This window comes from Lissotriton vulgaris, chromosome 1_1 (genome assembly GCF_964263255.1).
Source record: "Lissotriton vulgaris chromosome 1_1, aLisVul1.2, whole genome shotgun sequence".
Taxonomy (NCBI): Eukaryota; Metazoa; Chordata; class Amphibia; order Caudata; family Salamandridae; genus Lissotriton; species Lissotriton vulgaris.
In genome coordinates, this window is record NC_141685.1 from 680,817,818 (window position 1) to 680,840,375 (window position 22,558).

Sequence of the window (22,558 nt, forward strand, 5' to 3'; positions counted from 1 at the left end):
AAGAAGCATTGGAAGCATGTATGAGGGGCGATTCACCCCAGATGGCAACTCGCTTTGTAAAATTTATATCTGAAATCAACCTTTTGCTACCACCAGATGATCAAGAATGAACTCTAATCCCTGAAAATGTATCTCTTCTCTTTTATCTTATGTGTCTAGTGTTTTTTATTAGAATTGACTTGTGTATCTAACTAAGGGCCCGATGTAGGTAATCCCAGATTACAGATTCTTAAATACCGAATCATACCGATTCGGTATTTAAGAACAGGCAAATGGGATGTAGGTAATTTTACCGAAAAAATTACCGAATCGGTAAGTTTCGGTAATTCAGGAATGAATGTCAATTACCGAATCGGTAAATACCGATTCGGTAATTGGGGGAAACATTGAAGGGTGGCAGGGTGTCACTTTGACACCCTGTTGCACCCCTCAATTGTGTATGGATGCACATGTTGCAGACATACATGCCCTAATGTCTGCAACATGGCACTGTTGGAAAAGCAAAAAAAATGCTTTTTCAAGGGTTTACATTATTTACCACTAACTTCTAGTTGGTGGTAAATAACGAATCCTTTACTGAGGAGTGCACTAACTTGAGTGCTTCCTACATCCTGGATTCGGTATTTTACCGAATCGGTATGTTAAGAATTCAGTATTTTACCGAATCCTTAAATTACCGATTCGGTAAAATACCGAATCTTTAAATAATGCCACCTACTTCTGGAAAGCCCAATACCGATCGCTAATGGCCGAAATTCGGAAATTTCGGCCGTTACCGACCGGTATTTGGCTACCTACATCGGGCCCTAAACCTTTTAACCATGACTGTGCAATTGCAATGATTTTAATTAATTGTGCAAATACAATTTTACCTTACCTTACAGCATTCAGAGAGTAGAGAGAAGATGTGATTAATATTATGTGTTATAAACAGGCTATTGTATGGTTAACAACTTTAAATACCAATTGCAAATACACTGATAATATTGCTTATTACGTAATATGTGATGTGATAATATGACTGTACTGACTATGATCTTTTGTACTATGGTTTGATGACTATCTTTAATAAAAAATATGTTTTAAAAAAACCCTCTGGCAACTTGGCACAAAAGCAGTTAAGCTTACCTTAGAGGCAATGTATAAAGCATTTATGCAGCCCATAAAAAGTGAAAACACAATAAAGAAAAATTCCACACCAATTTAGAAAAATAGAGCACAATCTAACAATTAAATGACATCAAAATGAAATAAAAACCAATCGGTAGAGCCAGAGTTAAGAATTTGTAACGTTTATAGGGAAATCTAGTGCCTAAATTATCAAGGTTATGGCCAACCACAGTGGAGCGTGGGTTTGATATACAAGGTGGATTGGAGCTTTTCTCAGCTTACGATCGGACGTAGAAGACATTTTGAAGAAATGTCCAGTAGAAGGTAGAGATCAGCAGGGCAAGGCAAACGGTTGTCCGAGGAGGAGTCGTCATCGCCAGTAAGCGATGGACACAATCTTGGTGAAGCCGTTGATATAGTCAGGAAACAACTCTGAGGGCGAGAAGCTGTATTTCCATCATTGATGGGGAGCCTGTTTTCAGCGTTGAATTCAGACATCTGTTTGGAAGTCTAAAACCTCCAGTGGGAAGAAACAGCAAGTCATAGCTAAAGAGTGCTCCTCAGGGCTGGATATCCTCGATCAGAAACCCCAGAGATCAGGATTTTCTGCTGTGGAGAAGAACGGATGGGGAGCAAAGTTGGAACAACTGGTAATGCATCTTGGGTGGATGAGCTGCCGTTAGGCCCTGGTCTTCTGTCAGTTTTCATGAACATTTTGTCTAAGTCCCAACTTTTAGGTTTAGGCAGGAACAGCACCTCTAATACCACTTCCAGATACCGGTTGCAGGGTTTAAGGTCTCTGGAACTTGCTATGTACCTGTAGCAAAAACAGGAGGCCAGATAACTAGCCCTTGGATTCACTCTGATAGTCCTGGGTTCAAGACAGGCCTCAAGCAACAGGACAGTCCTCTGTGGATAAAAGCAGTCCTTCTGAAATTGTCTACAGGACCAGGAGTGTACTGAAGAGGTGTTCGGAAGGTCCAGTTTTTAAACCTGGTGCCAGCCTTCAAAGTGGGATATTTTCTAGGGTTCCTCACATGTGGCTCTGGAAGGTTCTTCCCATCCCCTGCCAAGGCTCCAAGATGTCTGGGGTAACAAAAGGCTAGCGTCAGGTTTATATGTGTGTTTGCCGGAGGCAGCACTTTGAAATGTCAGCGAGGCAAGGAACAGCTCCGCCACTGACCATCCAGGCAGGATGACCAATTTTGCCAACATCTGATCCCCTTTGACTCACTGTCAGCGACGAATACACAAAGCCCAACAGTTAAGCTATTCACAGTTATGTGTCACAGAGCACTGCCAGCAGGCAACATGGTTAGGGCAGGAAAATGCCACATTCATAAAAGTAAAAAGAACAATTGATGGACAGAATGCAGAACAATGTCTTACATTCACCCCTGTACAGAGATTTGGGCCTAAATCCATTGTTTCTTTGCTCACCATGCCATTCCAGTTTGGACCCAGCCATATGCAAATCAGTCTTGACCCTGCACCCAATGGGAATAGTCCAGCCTGAACTGCCAGGCCAGGTCCTCCCCGGACTGGAAACAATCATCCTAGGACCGGTTTCGGGTTTGCAGCCCTCATCAACTAGGATATCTTGACTCCAGTGGCATGGAGAGCCTGGGACCTACGTCTGGGCATACCTGTCCCACTCGGGTGACAAATGCAAAAAAAACAAAAATTGATGCACAGAATGCATCATTCACCCCAGTACAGAGATCTGGGCCTAAATCCATCATTTTTTTCCTCACCATGCCACTCCAGTTTGGACCCAGCCTTATGCAAATCAGTTTTGACCCTGGCCCAATGGGAACAGTCCAGCCCGAACTGCAAGGCCGTGTGTTTGCTTTCTACACCCTAAGTTGGCAGGGTATGCCCAGCCGTGGTCCCTTGCTAACTTTGCCACTGGATTCAAGCTAGCCTGGCTGATGAAGGGTGTTACCCAGAAACTGGTCCCAGGATGCTTGTTTCCGGTTCAGGGAAGACCTGGATTGGCAGTTTGAGCTGGACTGTTCCCATGAGGCACAGGGTCAAGACTGATTTGCATATAACTGGGTCTGAATTGAGGCCTAAACTGAGGTGGCGGAGCGAGGGGAGGATCCCAAGATATGTTTAGCTGAAGAGCCAGGCCTTGAGGGTCTTCCTGAAGGTGTTCAGCGAGGGGCCACATCTGATGTCTGCCGGTAGCTCATTCCAGGACTTGGCTGCAATGTAAGAGAAGGATCTTTCGCCTGCTCTGGCTCTGTGGATGCGCCGGGTTTCGGCTAGTGCAAGGTTGGCCGATCGGAGGTTTCTTTTGGGTATGTGGAAGTTGATTCTGTCGTTGAAATATTTGGGTCCTTTGTTGTGTAGGCATTTGTAGGCGTGAGTGAGGATTTTGAAAGTGACTCTTTTCTCCACAGCGAGCCAGTGGAGACTTTGTATGTGTTGACTGATGTGTTTGTGTCGGGGGAGGACAAGGAACAGTCTGGCGGCGTTGTTCTGTATTGTCCCGAGTTTGCGGAGTAGGGGTTTGTTGATGCCGGCATAGAGTGTGTTTCCATAGTCCAGTCTGCTGGTGATGAGTGTGTGGGTGACTGGCTTCCTTGACTCAGGGGGAATCCACTTGAAGGTCTTGCGGAGGATTCGGAGGGTGTTGAAGCAGCTGGAGGTGACAGCATTGACTTGTCAGTTCCTGGTGAGTGATAAGTCGAGCACAATGCCGAAGTTCTTGGCGTGGTCTGAGCGGGTAGGTGGGCTTCTGAGGGCGGTCGGCCACCAGGTTCTGTCCCATGCAGAAGGGGTGGTATTGAGGACGAGAACTTCTGTCTTCTTAGCATTGAGCTTCAGGCTGCTGTTGGTCATCCAGACTGTGACGTCTTGCATTCCTTTCTGGAAGTTGAGTTTGGCAGTGGGGTGGTCTTTGGTGAGGGTGAGGATGAGGGTGAGCTGGGTGTCGTCAGCGTAGGATACGATGTTGAGGCCATGTTGTCGGACGATGGATACGAGGGGAGCCACGTAGATGTTGAAGAGGGTGGGGCTCACTGATGAACCCTGTGGGACTCCGCAGGTGATTTTCGTGGGGTCAGAGACGAAGTGTGGGATTCTGATCCTTTGGCTTCTCTCGTGAGGAATGATCGGATCCAGTCCAGGGCTGTTGCTTGTATGCCTGCGTCATGTAGTCTGGCGACTAGTGTGCAGATGGAGACGGTGTCAAAGGCCACTGATAGGTCAAGTAGGATGAGGGCTGCAGAGTGGCCTTGGTCCCGGAGGTTGCAATGTCATCTGTGGTGGCGAGTAGGGCGGTGTCTGTGCTGTGGTTGCTTCGGAATCCGGATTGGGACAGATTGAGGACAGCTTTCTCTTAACTGAATCATGTCAGTTTATTGTTGCCTGTTTTCTCTGCAACTTTGGCTGCGAAGGGGAGGAGTGAGATGGGCCGATAGTTCTTGAGGTCAGTGGGGTCAGCTGTGGGCTTCTTGAGGAGAGGTCTGACTGCTGTGCACTTCTAGTCATCTGGGAAGGTGCCAGTTTTGAGGGTGGTGTTGATGGTGCGTTGTAGTTCGGGTGCAATGGTGGCTGTAGCACTGTGGTAGATGTGAGGGGGCATGGGTTGGTTGGGGATTTCATGTTCAAGGCGGTGTCTTTGGCCATGATCGGTGTCCAATTGGAGATGGTGGGCTGGCTGGTGTTTCTGGGGGGCGGGGGCCATTTGTGGTGCCTGGTGGATTGTCAATTAAGTTGTCGTAGAGGTTTTTGATCTTGAGGTGGAAATAGGTTCCAAGCTTGTTGCAGAGGTATTGGGATGGGGTGATGTCTGTGGCTTCACTGCGTGGGTTGGTGAATTCTTGAATTACACTAAAAAGTTCCTGGGAGTTGGTGGAGGTGGCTAGGATTTTGTTGTGGATGAAGTTTCTCTTGGTGACTCTGATCTGGTTGTGGTAGTCCGTCATGGCGTCCTTGTAGGAGGTGGGGTTTTCGGTTGTCTTGGTGTTTCTCCAGTTCTTCTCCAGGCATCTGCTGGTGCGTCTGGCTTCTTGGAAAGCGATGGTGATCCAGGCGGCTTTCCTGGGGCGTTTTCTATCGGAGTTGCGCACCGGTGCGAGCTCGTCTGCTCTATTGGAGATCCAGGTGTGGAGTTCTCTGGCTGCGTCGTTTGCGGCCTATGCCCAGGTGTGGTTGTCTCGGGTGAGGGTGGAGTTAAGTTGCTCATGGGTAACCTTGCTCCAGTTCCTTCGTGGGGGGCGTGGGGCTGGTTTGGGTGTCTTGTTTTGTTGATGGCGAAGTGTATGCAGTGGTGGTCAGTCCATGGCGGCTGCATTGTGTGGCTGAATTGGATGCTGTTTAGTGCAGCGAAGATGGGTTGAGGGTGTATCCTGCTCTGTGGGTCAGTGTGTTGACGAGTTGTTTAAGTCCGATGCTGGTGAGGTTCTCATGAAGATGAGTGTAGTTGGGGTCGCTGGGGTTGTCGACGTGAAAATTCAGGCCTCCAATGAGTATGTAGTTTGTTGAGGCGATGGCGTGGGTTGCGATGAAGTCAGTGATGGTGGTGGCGAAGGGTGTTCGGGGGCCGGGAGGTCTGTAGACGGGGGTTCCTCGGAGTGTGGCTTTGGGGCGGTCTGGATCTGGAAGTGCAGGAGTTCGGCAGAGGGGAAGGTTTCGCTGAAGGTGGTGAGGCAGAGGGTGCTCTTGTGGGCGATGGCGAGGCCCTCTCCTGGGTGGTTGCGGTGGTCTTTCCTCTGGATCTTGTATCCATCTGGGATGGAATGCTGATGTCGGGGGCAGAGGATGCATTGGTCCAGGTCTCTGTGAAGAAGGCAATGTCGGGCGAGAGAGAGTCAAGTAGGTTCCAGATTTCCATGGTGTGTTTGTGTACGGAGCATACTTTCAGGAGGTTTCATTTTAGGGTGTCGCTGGTGCTGGTGTGGGCAGGGTTGGAGGCTGGGTTGGCGGAGAGTGTCTGGTGGCAGTGGAGGCAGGAAAACTGGCCGTGGGTCATGTTCAGCGAGGCCTGTTGGCATTCTCTAGGTCTCCCAGGGTTGAGTGCAAGGAGGGTGGTGATGTCGTAGCGATGGGTAGCAGGAGGTCGAGGGTTCCTGGCCGCAGTCGGATCACGGACGGGCACAGACGGGATTGCCTTTGGTGAGCCTTCGGCGCGCCGGAAGCGAGCCCGCTGTGCACTTCTGCTGCGCAACTGCGCAGAGGCCGCCATTAAGTAGAGGAGGTGGGAGGGAGGAGAGGCTGGGAGGTGGGAGTGGTTGAATTCCTGTGAGGAATTCCGGGGGAAATTCCCAGTCGAATTCCAGGGGGGAGGGACCGCAGTGTCAGAAGCGACGAATGGCGAAATGAACAGGCAGGCAAGAGAAAATAAAAACAGTGGTGGAATTAGAGCAAGAGACAGATGGGCATAATAGCAGTGGCACAACAGGGAAAAATTAAGAAAAAATATATCTGATAAAGGTTACGGTGGTTGCAAGCAGTCTGTTCCCAGTTGGAGTGGGCAGCAGGCTCCAGAACGGGCAGCAGCCTCGAACTTTCCAAGGAGGAGGTCGGGTCTGGAGGTGAGGGGGGACACAGCAGAGGTGCATGAAGAGAGTGGACTTAGACCGAGGGTCGGCGGTCCATCATCTCCTTGTGTTTGCTTTCTTTGTCCTAAGTTGGCAGGGTATGCCCAGACGTGGGTCCCTTGCTCACTTTGCCACTGGATTCAAGCTAGCCTGGCTGATGAAGGGTGTTACCCAGAAACCGGTCCCAGGATGCTTGTTTCCAGTTCCGGGAAGACCTGGCTTGGCTGTTTGGGCTGGACTGTTCCCATGAGGCACAGGGTCAAGACTGATTTGCATGTAGCTGGGTGTGAACTGAGATGGCAAAGTGAGCTAAGGAATGAAGATGGATTCAACCCAGATCTGTGTCTGGGGCTGAGTGCCTGAAAAGGTACTGCATTCCGTCCTTCATCTCCTTGTGTTTGCCACCTTTCTAAAAGTGGCATTTTCTGAATTGTGACTTAAAATCTGACTTTACTATTAAAGAGGATTTTAAATTGCAAGTCAATATTCATTTGAATCCAAACATAACATTCCTATCTGCTCCCAATAATAAGTTAGATCTTGAAACCCAATGTATGTATATGGGAATCATAGGCCCTTCTGTAGTGAAAAAGAAATTTAGGAGCTTTTCACTATAGGACATGTAAAATTTAAAAAACACATGTCCTACTTATTACAAACAATTCACCTTGCCCTGTGTGCTTTTTAGGGCCTCCCTTAGTGTGACATATTTATTAAAAAATAAGGTTTAGGTTATTTTGCTAGGTCAAATTTGCAGTTTAAAACTGCCCCACAAGCTGTAATAGCAGGCCTGAGGTATGCTTTAAAGTGCTACTCTAGGGGTGATACAATGAGTGATGAAGGCCTACTGGTCAGTATTATCATAAGTGGTTCTGTCGGAATTATTTTAAATATATTTAAGGATTTGATTAGGAGAGCTGTATTTCTTTCTCAATGTTAAGTTGTGTTTAAAATAATAATTACAGACCATCAAGCACAATATTTCATGTTTGTATTGGTATTTACATTTCAACAATCCTTGATGTTTCCATTGTTACACAGTTTTTGAACATAAAGAAACTTTTGAAACAGATTGTACAAGTGTAATGGTGTAAAATAAAGCGCCTGTGCAGTGAAAACAAATGTGCAGAGTTCTGCCAATCAAATCCTTATATATATTTGAAATAATTCCAAAAGAATCACTTGTGATTATACTGACTGTTTATCCAGGTTCCGAGGATCACAGATTTCCCCAATAGCTTTTAGGAAGACCCACTAGTAGCATTTAATTTACAGGCCCAGAGTACATGTAGTACCATATACTAGGGAGGTATAGGTAAATAAACAATGCCAATCAGTTGTAGTTCAATTTTACTATGTTTTAGGGCGAGAGCACAAGCACTTTACTACTGGTTAGCAGAGGTAAAGTGCACAGAGTCCTAATGCCAAGAAAACCTATTCAGAAAACAGGAGTGGTGCAGACAAAAGGTTTGGGGGAAGGATATTTCATGATTTTTTTTATGTTTTCCTTTTTCACAAATCCTCCATCTAATATTGCCCTTTGTTCTTTATAGAAATCGATATGCATGTAGCATAAATAGAGAAGAATGTTATTCTTACCTCCGTAAGAATTCAAATAGAACATTGTTTCAAAATATTCATCTCGTTTGTCGGGGTCAGAAAAGTGTTGAAAACTATTCCTTAGCTTTACATAATAACCCAGGGCAGAACATTGATAAGGCAAGACTTTCTTTCAATTAATAAGCTAGTGTTAAAACTTTCTTACAAGATAAAGGAAAATTATTAGCTAATCAGGTCCAAATAAATGTGAAGCTTCTATTGCTTTAAACAGAAAGACTGCAGGTGAGCTGTCGATATGCTTGGTCTTTGCCTCAGGGGTGCCAGTGATATATGTTTTCTTTAATTTAAAATCATCTGATTCATTTGATAAGAATATATTTCATCCAATTCTTTAGAATATTCAAATAAAGAATTTACACTTCTTATATACCCCTGCATATCAAATAGATGTAGACACAAGACAATGTGTGTGCGTGTGGGTGTATATATGTTTAGTTTTGAGTGTTTCTAGCACAAACAGGTATATTTACTGGATTGTATAGCTTTTTTTTCTCAGCTCAAAAAACCCACCAATAAACCGAACTGCTCTTCGGAGGAAAGAGTTGAAGTTACAGCCTCCTGCGTTAATGTTGGCCTCTGCACCTATCCCATGTTTTCTTTTTGAAAGGCAGCAGTAGAGGACACCTTCTCCGACCATGATCTATTGTGGCAAGAAAAAAGAAAATCGGGTGAAGGAATGACAGCATACATATTACAACACCAGGTGCAGTATTTTTCAACTTTCTTATTAGCGAATAATACGTAATGTTTTGCTACAACACAATATTGCTGTTTCTTACGCTCTCAATCAGTGCATATAACCAAAGTCCTTATGAAACTTCTGTAGATTGCTTTGAAGAACCTCTTTCATTTCCATCTAGAGGCTAAATTACTGACTGAATTGAATGTTTTGGAAAAGTCCTAAATATCCTACACCTTCAGAGTGTTCAGTGATTCGTCTTCTTTTAAATTGATGTATTTATGGTCGTCTCTAATCCTTAATAAATCCTTTGCACAGGAGTTGCAGGTATGTACTACCAAAGGTCCTAATGACTCCTGAAATCCATAGCGGAAGATTTTTAAAACTTTTAAATTGACTCTGTGGAAGGAGATGGACTGAAGGACATAAACCCAGTGCTGAAATAAATATAGGGCACTCTGTTCCAATTTGCACCCTTAGCTCAGCGTATGAGAACTTGAGGACCCCCTGCAGAGTATATAGAGGGCCCCCAGTCCCAGTCAGTGTACTGTGCTGTTTAGGGGATGTAGGGGATGTGTGGATGTTGCACAACTGCCTTAGCTGGGATTGCCCTGCAGAAATGGCCAGGAATTTCGATTCCAAGAAAAACTACCCTGCCGTAGAGCAGGCTCAAGCTGTGCTGGGAAGTGCTCAGCAGTGAAATACAAAGCCATGGTATGAAATTGTGTCTCCCTCTTTTGCTACAAAAAGTCCTGTCATTATTTTGAAGAAGGAGCAACGATCACAGAACAGGCAGTTGAAGTGTGTAACTGCACCTACTGCATGGAAATGCCTGGAGTGCTCCTTGAACCTCACTCTGCCAACCCATTGGACACTCTTGCAGATGCCCTGACTGTGCACAGCCACCTATATGGTGCACAGTCAGAGCTCCTCCTGTAGTTTCTTTTCCATGGTACAGATGGTAGTTATATGGGAATTGTATGGCAAGGGCAATAGGGCGAGGGTGTTCTGTCATTCAAATTAGGGAACACCCCCCTTTGAGTATACCTGTGTATGCTTTGCACACAAGGAGCCGGATGTACGACCGTGTTTTGTTGTAGCAGATGGGAAATTGGAGACTGCAAAGAAGGGTCCTGGCATTTACAAGCACGATTTTGCAAGTTGGTGGCTCGTAAATTAGCATTTGCGACTCTCGCTGTTAGGAAGGGGCGTCCCTTCCTAATATTGAGTCACAATAGAGCTAGTTTTTTGCTATGCTGGTCGTTGCAGGGGAGGACTTCCACTCCCAGCATCCCTGCGGCCGAGCACCACAAGCGTGACGTTTTGACCGTGCCCGGAGGAGCAGAAAAGGATCCGGGACTTTCCGCAGCACAGGAGCCCATTATTTTGATGTGCTAGTCAATGCGGGGATGGACTTTCACTCCTAGCATCCTGTGCCAGGAGGTGCAGGAAAGACGCTGGAGCTTTCCACAGTGCAGGATGTGCACAGGCGTGCACGGGCTGTGCTCGGGCCAAGGGTTGGGCCGTCTGCGCCTGTCCGCAGCCAAACGAGGCTGGGCTGGGCCTACCCACTTGGCTGGTCACTTTTGTATCAGAGACAGTTGAGATGCCATATCAGACCAGTTTTTACCACACTGGAGCCTGATCCCACATGATTCAAGCAAGAATAAGCCCAGTAGTGTGGTGTGCAGTGTGGTGAGAAGTTGTCAATCGCACAACTGATTTAAGCATGGATGCACCAGGTTCTGACAGGCACCTGAGGTGGGCAGCATTTATCTATCATGGGGAAGAGAAAAGCCACTAACTCTGACCATTTGTCTAATAGTAAAAGGGTTACTATCCACTCTTATTTTGCTAAGGCGGTGGGGGCCATTACCCAGGAGATTGATAAGGTGGAGAGGAGATTATCTATGGGCTTTACCAGTTCTCTAGTGCCTAAACTCTCACAGGCTGACTCAGTAGAAACAATTCTCCAGGCACTTTTGAGGAGGGTTGAGGGGTACCCCCAGTCATCAACAATAAGGGCACGTAGGAAGAAGGGTCACCAGCACCCAGGAGATTGCGTAAAGCAAAGAAGAAAAACAAGCCAACATGGAGGGTGGAGGCACTAAAACCTCAGTTTAGCCCAACAGACATGGGGGATTTTTGGAACACTTTGAGGGAATTAATCAGGAATCTGATGACCGACCTGTTCTCTATGCTCTGGGACAAATTGGACAAAGGGTTATCAGATTCCAGAGAGACACTTGGGAAAGTGGAGCATATGTTGAATACCATATGTAAAGTTTCGCCCCTGAGTAGGGCCCATTCACAGGTAGCATGCTCCAGTTCGCGAGTACAAAATGAGCCAGGAAACCGACCACCAAACTCTAACAGATCACTGGGAAATGGGCCCTTGAGTGAATGGGGGGCCTATGGAAAGCAGAGTGGCAATAGGTTTAATTATTTAACACATGTTATAGAGAGAGGAGGCCGTGGCGTAAGGGACCGACATTCCCTATTGCATGAGAAAGGGGGGGCAAGTTCTAAGAACATTTACAAACCAGGTCTGCCAGTAATTGATCTGCCCCCGGCATGTTGCCCCTATACTGTAGTTCTGGTGGGGGTTCATAGTTTAGGAGTGGGTACTGAGGAAGCCACAGATAATCCTATCAATAAAGTGTCTCATTGGTTAGGGATGGCCAAACAAAAGGGAACCATATGCTGATTCCCATACAGGCTGCACAGCTACATGGCTGAATGAATCCCATCAATCAAATACTTGATACTCTTATGCATAATTTCATCCATTTTAAACTGGATTTACTTTTCACCATTTTCCTTGTTCTTAGGTATTCACAAAATACAGGAAAAGTGGTTGCCTCATGTCACTTCTTTATTAAAATTGCCCAATGCATTTCGAGAGAATTCTCTTCCCTAGGGGCATCTAAAAAGCAAACATGTTCAAATAGTTTGTGTTATAACCATATTATTTATCATCACACGTGTAATCAGATCACCATTACCTCAATTAGTTTGACCGTAAAACATCATCTATTTCATAATAAGTATGCTAAGTTATATTGTCTTCTTAATTCAAATGGCTTTTATAGCTAAAATGAAGTGAATCACCTTTACAAACGACCAGCATTAATTTATCCCAAATCCAAAGTTCAACTTTTGACGTTTAACATTCATCTCTCCCCAAATATTCACTTACAAAAACGTAGTCTGTTTAAGCTTACCATGACATGTGTTATTCAATCCATTATTTAACCACCCGTACTCGCAAGGTCCCGCTCATCTCAGAAGCTTAACCTCACGCTTGTTTCTCTTAAGGTGCCACAAGAGGCGTTACCTGCATTTCAAAAGAAGGGAAGTTTCCTTTCGCGCCCTCGTGCCTATTAACTTACGCTTCCACACCCACCTCCAGGTGATCAATCCCAACTTTCTAAACCTTCAAAAACGGACTCACGTTTCCTTTATCTACTCATTCAAGAAATACTACATTACCCAGCATACCTCAAAACTGACCTCTAAAAAGTTCTGGTGCATTCCAAATACCACTATTAACCATAAAATCATTCCAGCCATGCCATAATTGTAACCCAGCATTTCAGCCACCCAACTCTAGTGCAGTCTGTATGATTGTATCGAATACAATTATATCCGCAAGTATACAGTGCGTATGAAAAATATTCATAAATAGTCAAGCACGTTTCTCAGAACTCATGTGTGATGTACCATTAATCAATAATTACATGTCCATTTACTTTGTTTGCTAATAATAGTTCATACTGATGGGAAACACCATTCCTGTAAGCGTCATCAATGTGTCCATATCCATGTCATTACATGTTTCATGCTGTAATCTTGTCCTTATTTATCCTGGGGTGCAATCTTACCGAGGACGGAAACATTGTGTAAGACATCAAAGGATTGTAAAATGCACACCGCATGTAATCCACTTTCAATGTCAGTTCAAATCTTTCAACTGTAAGTGCGTGCTCGCCTGTGTCGCACTCCGCCCGGCTGCGCTACTACGGTATGACCAAACAAAAGGGAACCATATGCTGATACCCATATAGGGAAACATAGCAGATTTAACACAAGGGACCATTCTCATATCCTGATGACAAAAAGAGTCTCTTGGTTTGGAAAATCCAAGAAATCCTTAAAGGGCGATGCTGTGATTGTCACCTACAGATTCCCAGAACTGGCACACAACATTTTGAGACACTCAGCATGGTTCCCTTTCTATGCTTCAGAAATTAAACCACTCCCACTAGGTTTTTTCTACAGGCTGGGATCTATTGCTCCAGTAACTAATAATGCTGTTGAGTTGGAGGGGGGAGCACTCACGAGGGAGGGAATGGAGTTGTCATCAAACACGTATGCTCCTTTGTCAGATCTTAATGACCTGGATTTACAGGTGGCGGGCATTGTACACAGCTTAGCACAGGCAACAGTGACTTGACCCTCCCATGCTAGCTGTAATGCCTAGGGAAGACCGGCAGAGAGAGAACGTAGACCACCACACAGATCACTCTAACCGGAACTATGGTTTATGCCATCAGGGGGACAAGACAATATCGGCCATTTTACCCAGCACCCAGGGAGGAAGAGAGGTCAATTTGATCTCCTGGAATGTGGCAGAAGTAGCCACATAATATGATGATGATGGATTCAATATATAATCTCTTATAAGATCATTTGCCTGCAGGAGACCTGGGAGGAGGAAAATACATTCTTCTTGGAGGAGTATAAGTCGTTCGTCCTCCCAGCGGAAGGTTCGATAAATGGGCGAGCTAAGGGTGGTTTAATTATATTTATTCATCTTGAGCTTTGTGGGTCAGTGAAACAACTGCATTGGAACTCTACAGTGGCACAAGGTTTAGAGCCATGCCGTGCAGGTTCAGGTGTGCATGCACACAGGGGGGTACATGTGGTGCCCCCCCTGTATGCATCCACACAGCATGAGGCACAAATGAGACCTCCAGGGCCCCCTCTGTTTGCTCACCGCCACACTTTTCATGGTGGTCACATCATCATGAAAAGTGTGGCGGTGAGGGAACTCCTGATATGCTCGGCAGGGCCTTAGCAGCCACGGCAAGCATATCGCAGCCTCAGGGCGGCTGTGCAACTGCCATGGAGTGGCGGTTCCCTGGCAGTTGCATCAGTTTAAGTGATCTTAGAGTTACCCAACTGCCCTAGTCTGAATAGGGTCCTGAAGAGACCACCGCTGTGAGTCTGGCAATCCGTGGATCGCCAGACTCATAATAAGGCCCTAAGACAGCTTGTGTTGGAGAGGTTAAAAGTGCACATGACAGGCAGGCCGACGCAAGCCAGCCAGCCAAAGTGACATGCTCACTTTAAATAGGAATGGACATGACTCTTTCCCTGCTGCAAATTGGCAGCAATGGCCTTGCCCTGACTCTTAGCTCAGGCTGAGAACAGCAATGAAAAATGAAATGGTAATAAATTGATTTTATTACCATTTAATTTTTCACCTCTGCTGCTTTAACAGCAGGTAGGCAATACTACTACACCCCCAAATGGAGGAATGACCACTGTTTATTGAAGAGTTAAACTATGTTTCATGTTTAACACAGATAGTTTTTAAATGCCTTTAATTTACTTTTTATTATTTACTGTCCAAGATCATTTACAAAGATCATCTCATTATAAACAGTCATGTTTTCTGAGACATGTAAATGCAAGTTTAAGTGTTTGGTTATTTTGATTAGATGTCTGAATTTATGATTAGCTTAGACCCTTTAAAAAAAACAATTACATGGCTTTTGTCAACATTGCTGAAGACGTCTTTTATAATACAATAAGCAATCCAGTGAACTGTTAAGCCTATTTTCCTATTTGAGAACACATACAGCAACCAGTGACAACACTACAGATGGACACCACACAAGTTGTAGTATAAAAATAAGTATTTTTATATAGACTTAACACAAGACCACAAATGACAAAAACCCACAATACTGTTCTTCAAAAATGGTAGAAATAGCTCAGTTCTCTTGAGATGCAAAATGCGACAATGTAAGTTCCATGTACCTTTGGATGCATAACGGTACACAACAAAAGTGTTGCAGGGAAAAAGAACGGTTATGCGTTGGGTCCCTACTGCTGTGTTGGGGATGCGTCAGTTCTTCTCCACATGGGGAGGTGATGTGTCAGTTTCTTAATGCGCTTGCAGTGGCGATGCGACCAGCAGCGCCGTGATGCGGTGAAGATCCGGTGCAATGAAACAAAATGGCGTTTTCTTCTTGATGCGACAACACTGTGTGCACCCCCGACGGCTGTGCGGCGACTCAACGATTCTTCTGAGCCACGACAGACCCTGCAACACGCTTCTCCGGTGATGCGAGGCACTTCGGGTGATGAGATGGCGACAGCGGCCGCGGTGGCATGCTTCTCTGGTAATGCGACAGCATCTGCTGCAACGGCGACACTCTTCTCCAGTGATGCGACGACAACGGCTGCGGCGGCGACACGCTTCTTCGTCTTGAGTCACGCTTCCAGCTCCCAGCGACACGCAGTCTCTCAGAAGGCCCAGCTCAACAACAGGCACTTTAATTCCCAGCAAGTGAAGGCAGGGGAGCTGGTTGGTGAAGTATGTTGTCCCTGAGACTTCAGCAGGAGGCAAGCTCTATCTCAAGCCCTTGGAGATCCTTTACGAGTTGATTGTAAAGTAGCACAAAGTCCTTTTTCCTTTCTTTGGCAGCCAGGCAACCACTGCAGGCCAATGCCACAAACAGCACTCAGCTTATGGATAGTCTCCTCCTCAGTCTCTCTGATTCCTCTCCTCAGCAAAGGTTCTTCTTCCTTCCCAAAAGTGATCTAAATTTCTGGGGTTTGGGTCCCCTCTTTTATACCCCAACATCCTTTGTCCTCCGAAGGCAGAGGGTCCATAACTCAGTCCATACTAGTTCTCTGCAGTCCTGGAGCACTTTGTTGACAAGACTCCTTCTTTCCTTTGACAGTGTGGACCAGAGACATCAGACGCAGCACCGGAGGTGGAGCCAGAATTGTGGAAGTCAGGCCCAGCCCTATTCAGGCCCCAGGTGCAACTCCTTCCACCCATCTACATGCAGATAGCTCTATTCAGCCCTGTGCTGACTCACCCTGTCTACTGGAATCCCCCAGTACCTGACACTCAAACTCCAGACAAGGAATACACAACCTAGCAGAGGCAGCCTTTGACAGTTAGGCAAGAAAATACCTATTTTCTAAAAGTGGTATTTTCAAACACAGAATGTTAAAACCAACTTCACTAAAAGATGCACTTTATCATTCTCAATCAATCAATCAATCAAAGACATTTATAGAGCGCACTACATACCCGTAGGGTCTCAAGGCGCTGGGGGTGGGGGGGGGGTGCCGCTACTGCTCGAACAGCCAGGTCTTCAGCTTCTTCCTGAAGGAGAGGTGGTCTTGGGTCAGGCGCAGGTCGGTCGGGAGGGAGTTCCAGGTCTTGGCGGCCAGGTAGGAGAAGGACCTTCCTCCTGTAGTCGCTCTTCGGATGCGGGGGACGGCGGCGAGGGCGTGGTTGGCTGATCGGAGGTGGCGTTTGGGAGCGTAGAAGTTGATTCGGCTGTTGAGGTAGCTCGGGCCTTGGTCGTGTAGGGCTTTGTGTGCGTGGGTGAGGAGGTGGAAGGTGATTCTTTTGTTGACGGGGAGCCAGTGTAGGTCTCTCAGATGTCCGGAGATGTGGCTGGTTCGTGGGATGTCGAGGATGAGTCTGGCTGAGGCGTTCTGGATCCGCTGGAGTCTCTTCTGGAGCTTGGCGGTGGTACCGGCGTAGAGGGCGTTGCCGTAGTCCAGTCGACTGGTGACGAGGGCCTGGGTGACGGTCTTCCTGGTCTCGGTGGGGATCCACCAGAAGATCTTCCGTAGCATGCGTAGGATGTTGAAGCACGCCGAGGAGACGTTGTTGACTTGCCTGGTCATGGAGAGGGAGGAGTCCAGGATGAAGCCCAGGTTGCGTGCATGGTCTGTCGGTTTGGGTGCGGTGCCCAGGGCGGGAGGCCACCAGGAGTCGTCCCAGGCGGAGGGTGAAGAGCCCAGGATGAGGACCTCCGTCTTGTCTGAGTTCAGTTTCAGGCGGCTGGTCGTCATCCACTCAGCTACCTCTTTCATCCCTTCGTGCAGGTTGGCTCTGGCGGCGGCGGGGTCGTTGGTCAGGGAGAGGATCAGCTGGGTGTCGTCGGCGTAGGAGATTATGCTGAGGTTGTGTTGGCGTGCGATGGCCGCGAGGGGGCTCATGTAGACGTTGAAGAGAGTAGGGCTCAGTGAGGATCCTTGAGGGACGCCGCAGATGACTTCGGTGGCCTCTGACTTGTACGGTGGTAGGCGGACTCTCTGTGTTCTTCCGTCGAGGAAGGAGATGATCCATTCCAGCGCCTTGTCCTGGATTCCGATGCTGCTGAGGCGCTGTACTAGGGTGCGGTGGCAGACAGTGTTGAATGCCGCGGAGAGGTCTAGGAGGATGAGGGCCGCTGTTTCTCCGTTGTCCATCAGGGCTCGGATGTCATCGGTGGCGGCGATGAGGGCGGTCTCGGTGCTGTGGTTGGCTCGGAAGCCAGACTGTGAGGGGTCGAGGGATCCATTCGTCTCGAGGAAGGCGGCCATCTGCTTGTTGACGGTCTTTTCGATGACTTTGGCTGGAAACGGGAGGAGCGAGATGGGGCGGTAATTCTTGAGTTCGGTGGGGTCCGCTGTGGGTTTCTTGAGTAGAGCGCTGAGTTCGGCGTGCTTCCAGCTCTCAGGGAAGGTGGCGGTGTCGAAGGATGTGTTGATGATGTCTCGTAGGTGGGGTGCGATGACAGCGTCGGCCTTGTTGAAGACGTGGTGAGGGCAGGGGTCGGTCGGCGATCCGGAGTGGATGGAGTTCATCGTGCGGATGGTGTCTTCGGTGCTGATCGGGGTCCAGGCGTGGAGGGTGGTGGTGGGGGGTGGTTGTTCGGTCGTGGTGTGCGTTGGTTGGTTGTTGAAGCTGTTGTGTATGTCCGCGATCTTGTTGTGGAAGTATGAGGCGAGGGAGTTGCAGAGGTCTTGCGATGGGGTGATGTCGTTGTTTCCTGCGCTGGGGTTGGATAGCTCTTTCACGATGTTGAAGAGTTCCTTGCAGTTGTGTGCGTTGTTGTCCAGCCGGTCCTTGAATGCAGTTTTCTTGGCGGCGCGGATCAGCTGGTGGTGTTTCCGGGTGGCCAGCTTGAAGGTGGTCCTGTTGTCCGGTGTAGGTTCCCTTCTCCAGACTTTCTCGAGGGCTCGGCAGTTCTTCTTGGAGCTCTTGAGTTCGTCGGTGAACAATGGGGCTTTCTTGCTGCCGGGTCTGCTGGGCGGGGTCCTCAGCGGGGCGAGCTCGTCCGCGCAGTTGCTGATCCACTTCGTGAGGTTGTCGGCGGCCTGGTTGGGGTTCGCTGAGCTGGCAGGAGGGTGCTGGCTCAAGGAGGTGGCGAGCTGGTCTGCTGTGATCTTGTTCCAGCTTCTGCGGGCAGCCTGTTGTTGGTGGTGGTGGGTCGTCGTTCTTTTGAAGGTGAAGTGGACGCAGCTGTGGTCCGTCCATTGAAGCTCTGTGGCGTGGCTGAAGTCGATGTCTGTGCTGGATGAGAAGACTGCGTCGAGTGTGTGTCCGGCGAGGTGGGTGGGGGTGGACACCAGCTGCTTGAGTCCAAGATTGGCGAGGTTGTCGAGCAGGGTGCTGGTGTTGCGGTCGTTGTTGTTCTCCAGGTGGAAGTTGAGGTCCCCCAAGAGGATGTAGTCAGCGGAGGGGAGGGCATGCGGGCTGACGAAGTCGGCGATGTCCTCGCTGAATTGTGTGCGTGGTCCCGGGGGTCGGTAGATCAGGGTGCCTCTGAGGGTGGTGTTCGGGTCGGTGTGGATCTGGAAATGCAGGTGTTCGGCGGTGGTCAGGGTGTTGTCGGTGCTGGTCGTGAGACGGATGGTGTTCTTGTGGACGATGGCGATGCCTCCACCCATCTGGTTGGCGGTGCGATCCCTCCGGGTGATCTTGTAGCCCTCTGGAATGGCGATGGCGATGTCGGGAGCTGAAGAGGCGTTCATCCAGGTCTCCGTGAGGAAGGCAACGTCAGGGGCTGTGGCGTCTAGGAGGTTCCAGAGTTCGATGGCGTGTCTGTGGACGGAGCGGGTGTTGAGCAGGATGCACTTGAGGTGGGTGCTGCCGGTGTTCGACTTGGCGGGTGCTGGTGCGAGGCAGGTCCGGATGCAGGTGAACTTGCAGGCGTGGCAGCTGAAGGGTCCGTGGGTGCGTCGTGGTGTGGCTTGGTGGCATCCTGGGAGTCGGCCGGTGTTGAGTGCGAAGAGGGTGACGGCGGTGTACGTCAGGCAGGTCGGTCGGGGTCTTCGTGGGCCAGGGGTCCTGGCACTGGGCGCGGTCCAGGCACGGACGGGCGTAGACGGTCTGAGTTTAGACTTTCTAAAATCGAATTTCTACCTAGTTCCCTAAGTCAGTTAGGATTAAAAGATGCTGTAATCAAACTGCCCATTCCGGCCTATGGGGAACAGTTAGCCTTACAATAGTTAAAAACGAAAATGGCTGTAATTCACTATCAGGAAATACCACACACTTCAGGGCATGTCCTAACTTTTACCTACAATGCACCCTGCCCTTGGGCCTACCATAGGGGTGACTAATATGCAGAAAAGGGAAGCTTTAGGGACTGGCAAGTGGGTGCACTTGCCCCGTCAACATAGCAGTACCAGACTGCACACAGGCTCTGCAATGGCAGACCTGAGACACACTTTACAGGCTGCTTCTGTGGGTTGCACAACCAGTGGTGCTGTAAGCCCACCAGCAGCATTTCATTTACTAGCCCTGGACACCTGCAGTGCACTGTACTAGGTTCTGACAGTAAATCAAATAAGCCAATCATGGAGTCACTAATCCATCCATCAATTTACAATAGGGAGAGCATATGCACTTTAGCACTGATCAGCAGAGGTAAAATGCCCAGAGTCATAAAACCAACAAAAACAGGTCAGACAAAATACAGGAGGAAGGCAAAAAGTTCAGGGATGACTCTGCAAAAAGGGCCAGGTCCAACAGGAGGGCAGCAAGCAAGGTTGCTGCGCAGTGTTGTGTGAAAGGGAGCCTGAAGAAAATCTCCATATTTACAAACAGGGCCGGTTCTAGGATTTTAGGGGCCCCGGGTGAAGGGAAATGTGCAAGGCCCCTCTAATTTACATAAGTGACACCTTCAGGGCGCCGGATGCTGCTTTTTGTACACTCCTCTTGGGCTGAAGCTCCCCTCTCTGCCACCTCTTTCACAGCTAATAACGGACAGAAGGAGTGAGAATATCTTGGGGGCTGAGAGTTAATACTGTGCAGACGGTAAAGTGCTGACAATGGGTATCCCGCAGTGTCTCTCAATGGGCAGCCAGGCAGGAGGCCTAATTGCAATACACACACCTTCAAAATGCGTTTTCTTGCAACTGGCACAAGATGAAGTGTCCCTCCCCTAGGCCTCCCTAAACAATCTCTGAGAAACCCAGGGCGGTTGCCCCCTCCTGTAAGCTCAATTGCAGACACCTTTCTTCAATGGGATCGGCAGAGGCACAAGAGGTTTGGTGGTGTGTTGCACTGGTGCGGGCCCCATGCTGTTGAGCTGAGTGCGAGGCCCTGGGCAGCTGCCCATACTGCCCTTGCCTAGCGCTGGCCCTGTTTACAAAGACTTGGAGCATTCTTGCTCTCTCTTGTCACTAGTGTTCCCTAGTGCCAAAGCAGGCCCCCTGCACCATAGTGCAAGGTTGCCTGTATTGCAGGCAAGATTATTTTTTCTGCATGAAAAGATACCTTCCTGCGCATAAACAATCCTTAGGGGCATTTTCCTATTCTATGCGTGACACACAGCGAAAGTTTAAATAACAAGGAGAAGTATAGATCTTTTCCGCGCTATGCCTCGCTGGGGCGAGGCGTAGCATTTTGACATAAGGCTAGGTTTACTTGCTTTGGTAAATCTGGAAATGCAGCAATACCCATAGGTGGATGCACATGAATGCCTAAGCTCCATCCATGGAATACTTTCCAGCTTTGTAATTATTACTGAAGCCTGCGTGTTGTCCTTCTGTCGCTGTGCAAAGAGAGCACAAAGGCTTGATAAATCTGTGCCCTAATTGTCAGGATAAAACGTTCATCCAATCAACACCTCTACCACTAAAGTTCACTAGGCCAGGCTGCTTCCTGCATACAACCAGCCCTGCCAGTGCTCCCCGCATGCTACTTCCTGACTCCTACGCACATCTACATATTACCACGCCTTACTACACCATCTGGAAATGTGCCTCCTTCAATTCTGTCAGCCTCTATGGTGAGGAGCAGCAAAAGACCCGCCCAACCCTTCATGTTGTACAAACAAAAGCAATAAAATGCTACAAAAAATGTCTAGAGGAAAAAGACAGAGTTGGCTGCTGCTGTGTGTCTTTGGTATGATAAGTTGTTCAAAATTAAATATCATTTCAAATGTGAATTGAAAACCGAAAAGATCAGAATGCATTAAGCAGCTTAACTCTTTCTCTCTCTCTCTCTTCTTTTGGGTATCATTTAACAATTGATGGGTTATTTAATTTCGAATAATTTATCTTGCCACAGAGACTGATTTAATTGCTTTATATAGCGCTCAGGCCCAGATCATTATTTAAAATACAGAGATCAATCGTGCTTTGTTTCTTTAAACTCGAGGGAAATAGCGCGTTCTTCTGATATGAACCTGATTATACATTTCGAATGGAAATCAAATAATTGGTCAAATGCTTATGCTGCTTTCCATAAGGCGTCTCCAGTTGTCCACATGCAGTATGCCCGCTCAGAATAATTGCTGTATTTAATGCAGTGACACGCTCAAGTACGACACGCTGTCAGCATTAACATTTATATGTCTATTTTTGCCTTTTATACTATTATTCCATCACGCTATGCAGGCCATATTAATCTAATAAAAATCGTGTTTAGCTTGTTGCAAGGACAACTCCAGATATCTGAAGTGCACCGACTGATGAGTAGGGTTCATGAGGGAACGCTTTAATAGCTTAACACTTATTGAAGCTACGTCCGTTGACACATATTAGAAGCGAACTTGGGGGTTGTAGGCTTATCGCTGTGTACATGTCACCTTCTCTTTCTGCGTACTCCCTCTTGGGGGGTGAAATAAAAACAGACGTGGGGAGAAAGAAGCGAACTTTAAATGTGTTTGAAATGTAACTTTTTTCCCCATGCTTTTCTTGTAAAGTAGAAAACGGGTTTGTATATTGCTAAAGAGCAGATAATTCTAAACATGGCGTTCACTTTTCGGCACTCCTTTGCCCTGCATTAGTTCGTTAAATCCTTATCTTCGTGGGATTGTTTGTTTTGCTGGCTTTTGTCACGTTGGACGTAGTGCACAAAGCTGCTTTCTAATGAGTGAATCAGGGGTTACATTGCACCTCTGCTAATTCTTTATTGGAATTTAGACGTGCTGCTTGCAGTGGATGTGTAAAACTGTAATCTTCAAATGCCCTGCCTCATACGCTTGCCTTTAGGTCGTTTTTTATCAGCGCCCCCACCCCTCTTATCGGCACTCGGCGGCAAACTAAGGGATCGCCCTGGACG

The 22,558-nt window shown here is 47.7% G+C and overlaps 1 protein-coding gene across 1 annotated transcript in view; it reads right to left on the minus strand.

Annotated features, from left to right (window-relative positions):
- Positions 1–22,558, minus strand: part of PLPPR4 (phospholipid phosphatase related 4) — a 278,566-nt gene that overhangs the window by 73,181 nt on the left and 182,827 nt on the right. The window contains exon 3 of the mRNA XM_086954653.1: positions 8,790–8,919. Within this exon, the coding sequence (XP_086810779.1) occupies positions 8,790–8,919 (130 nt within the window). The remainder of the gene's footprint in view (positions 1–8,789; positions 8,920–22,558) is intronic.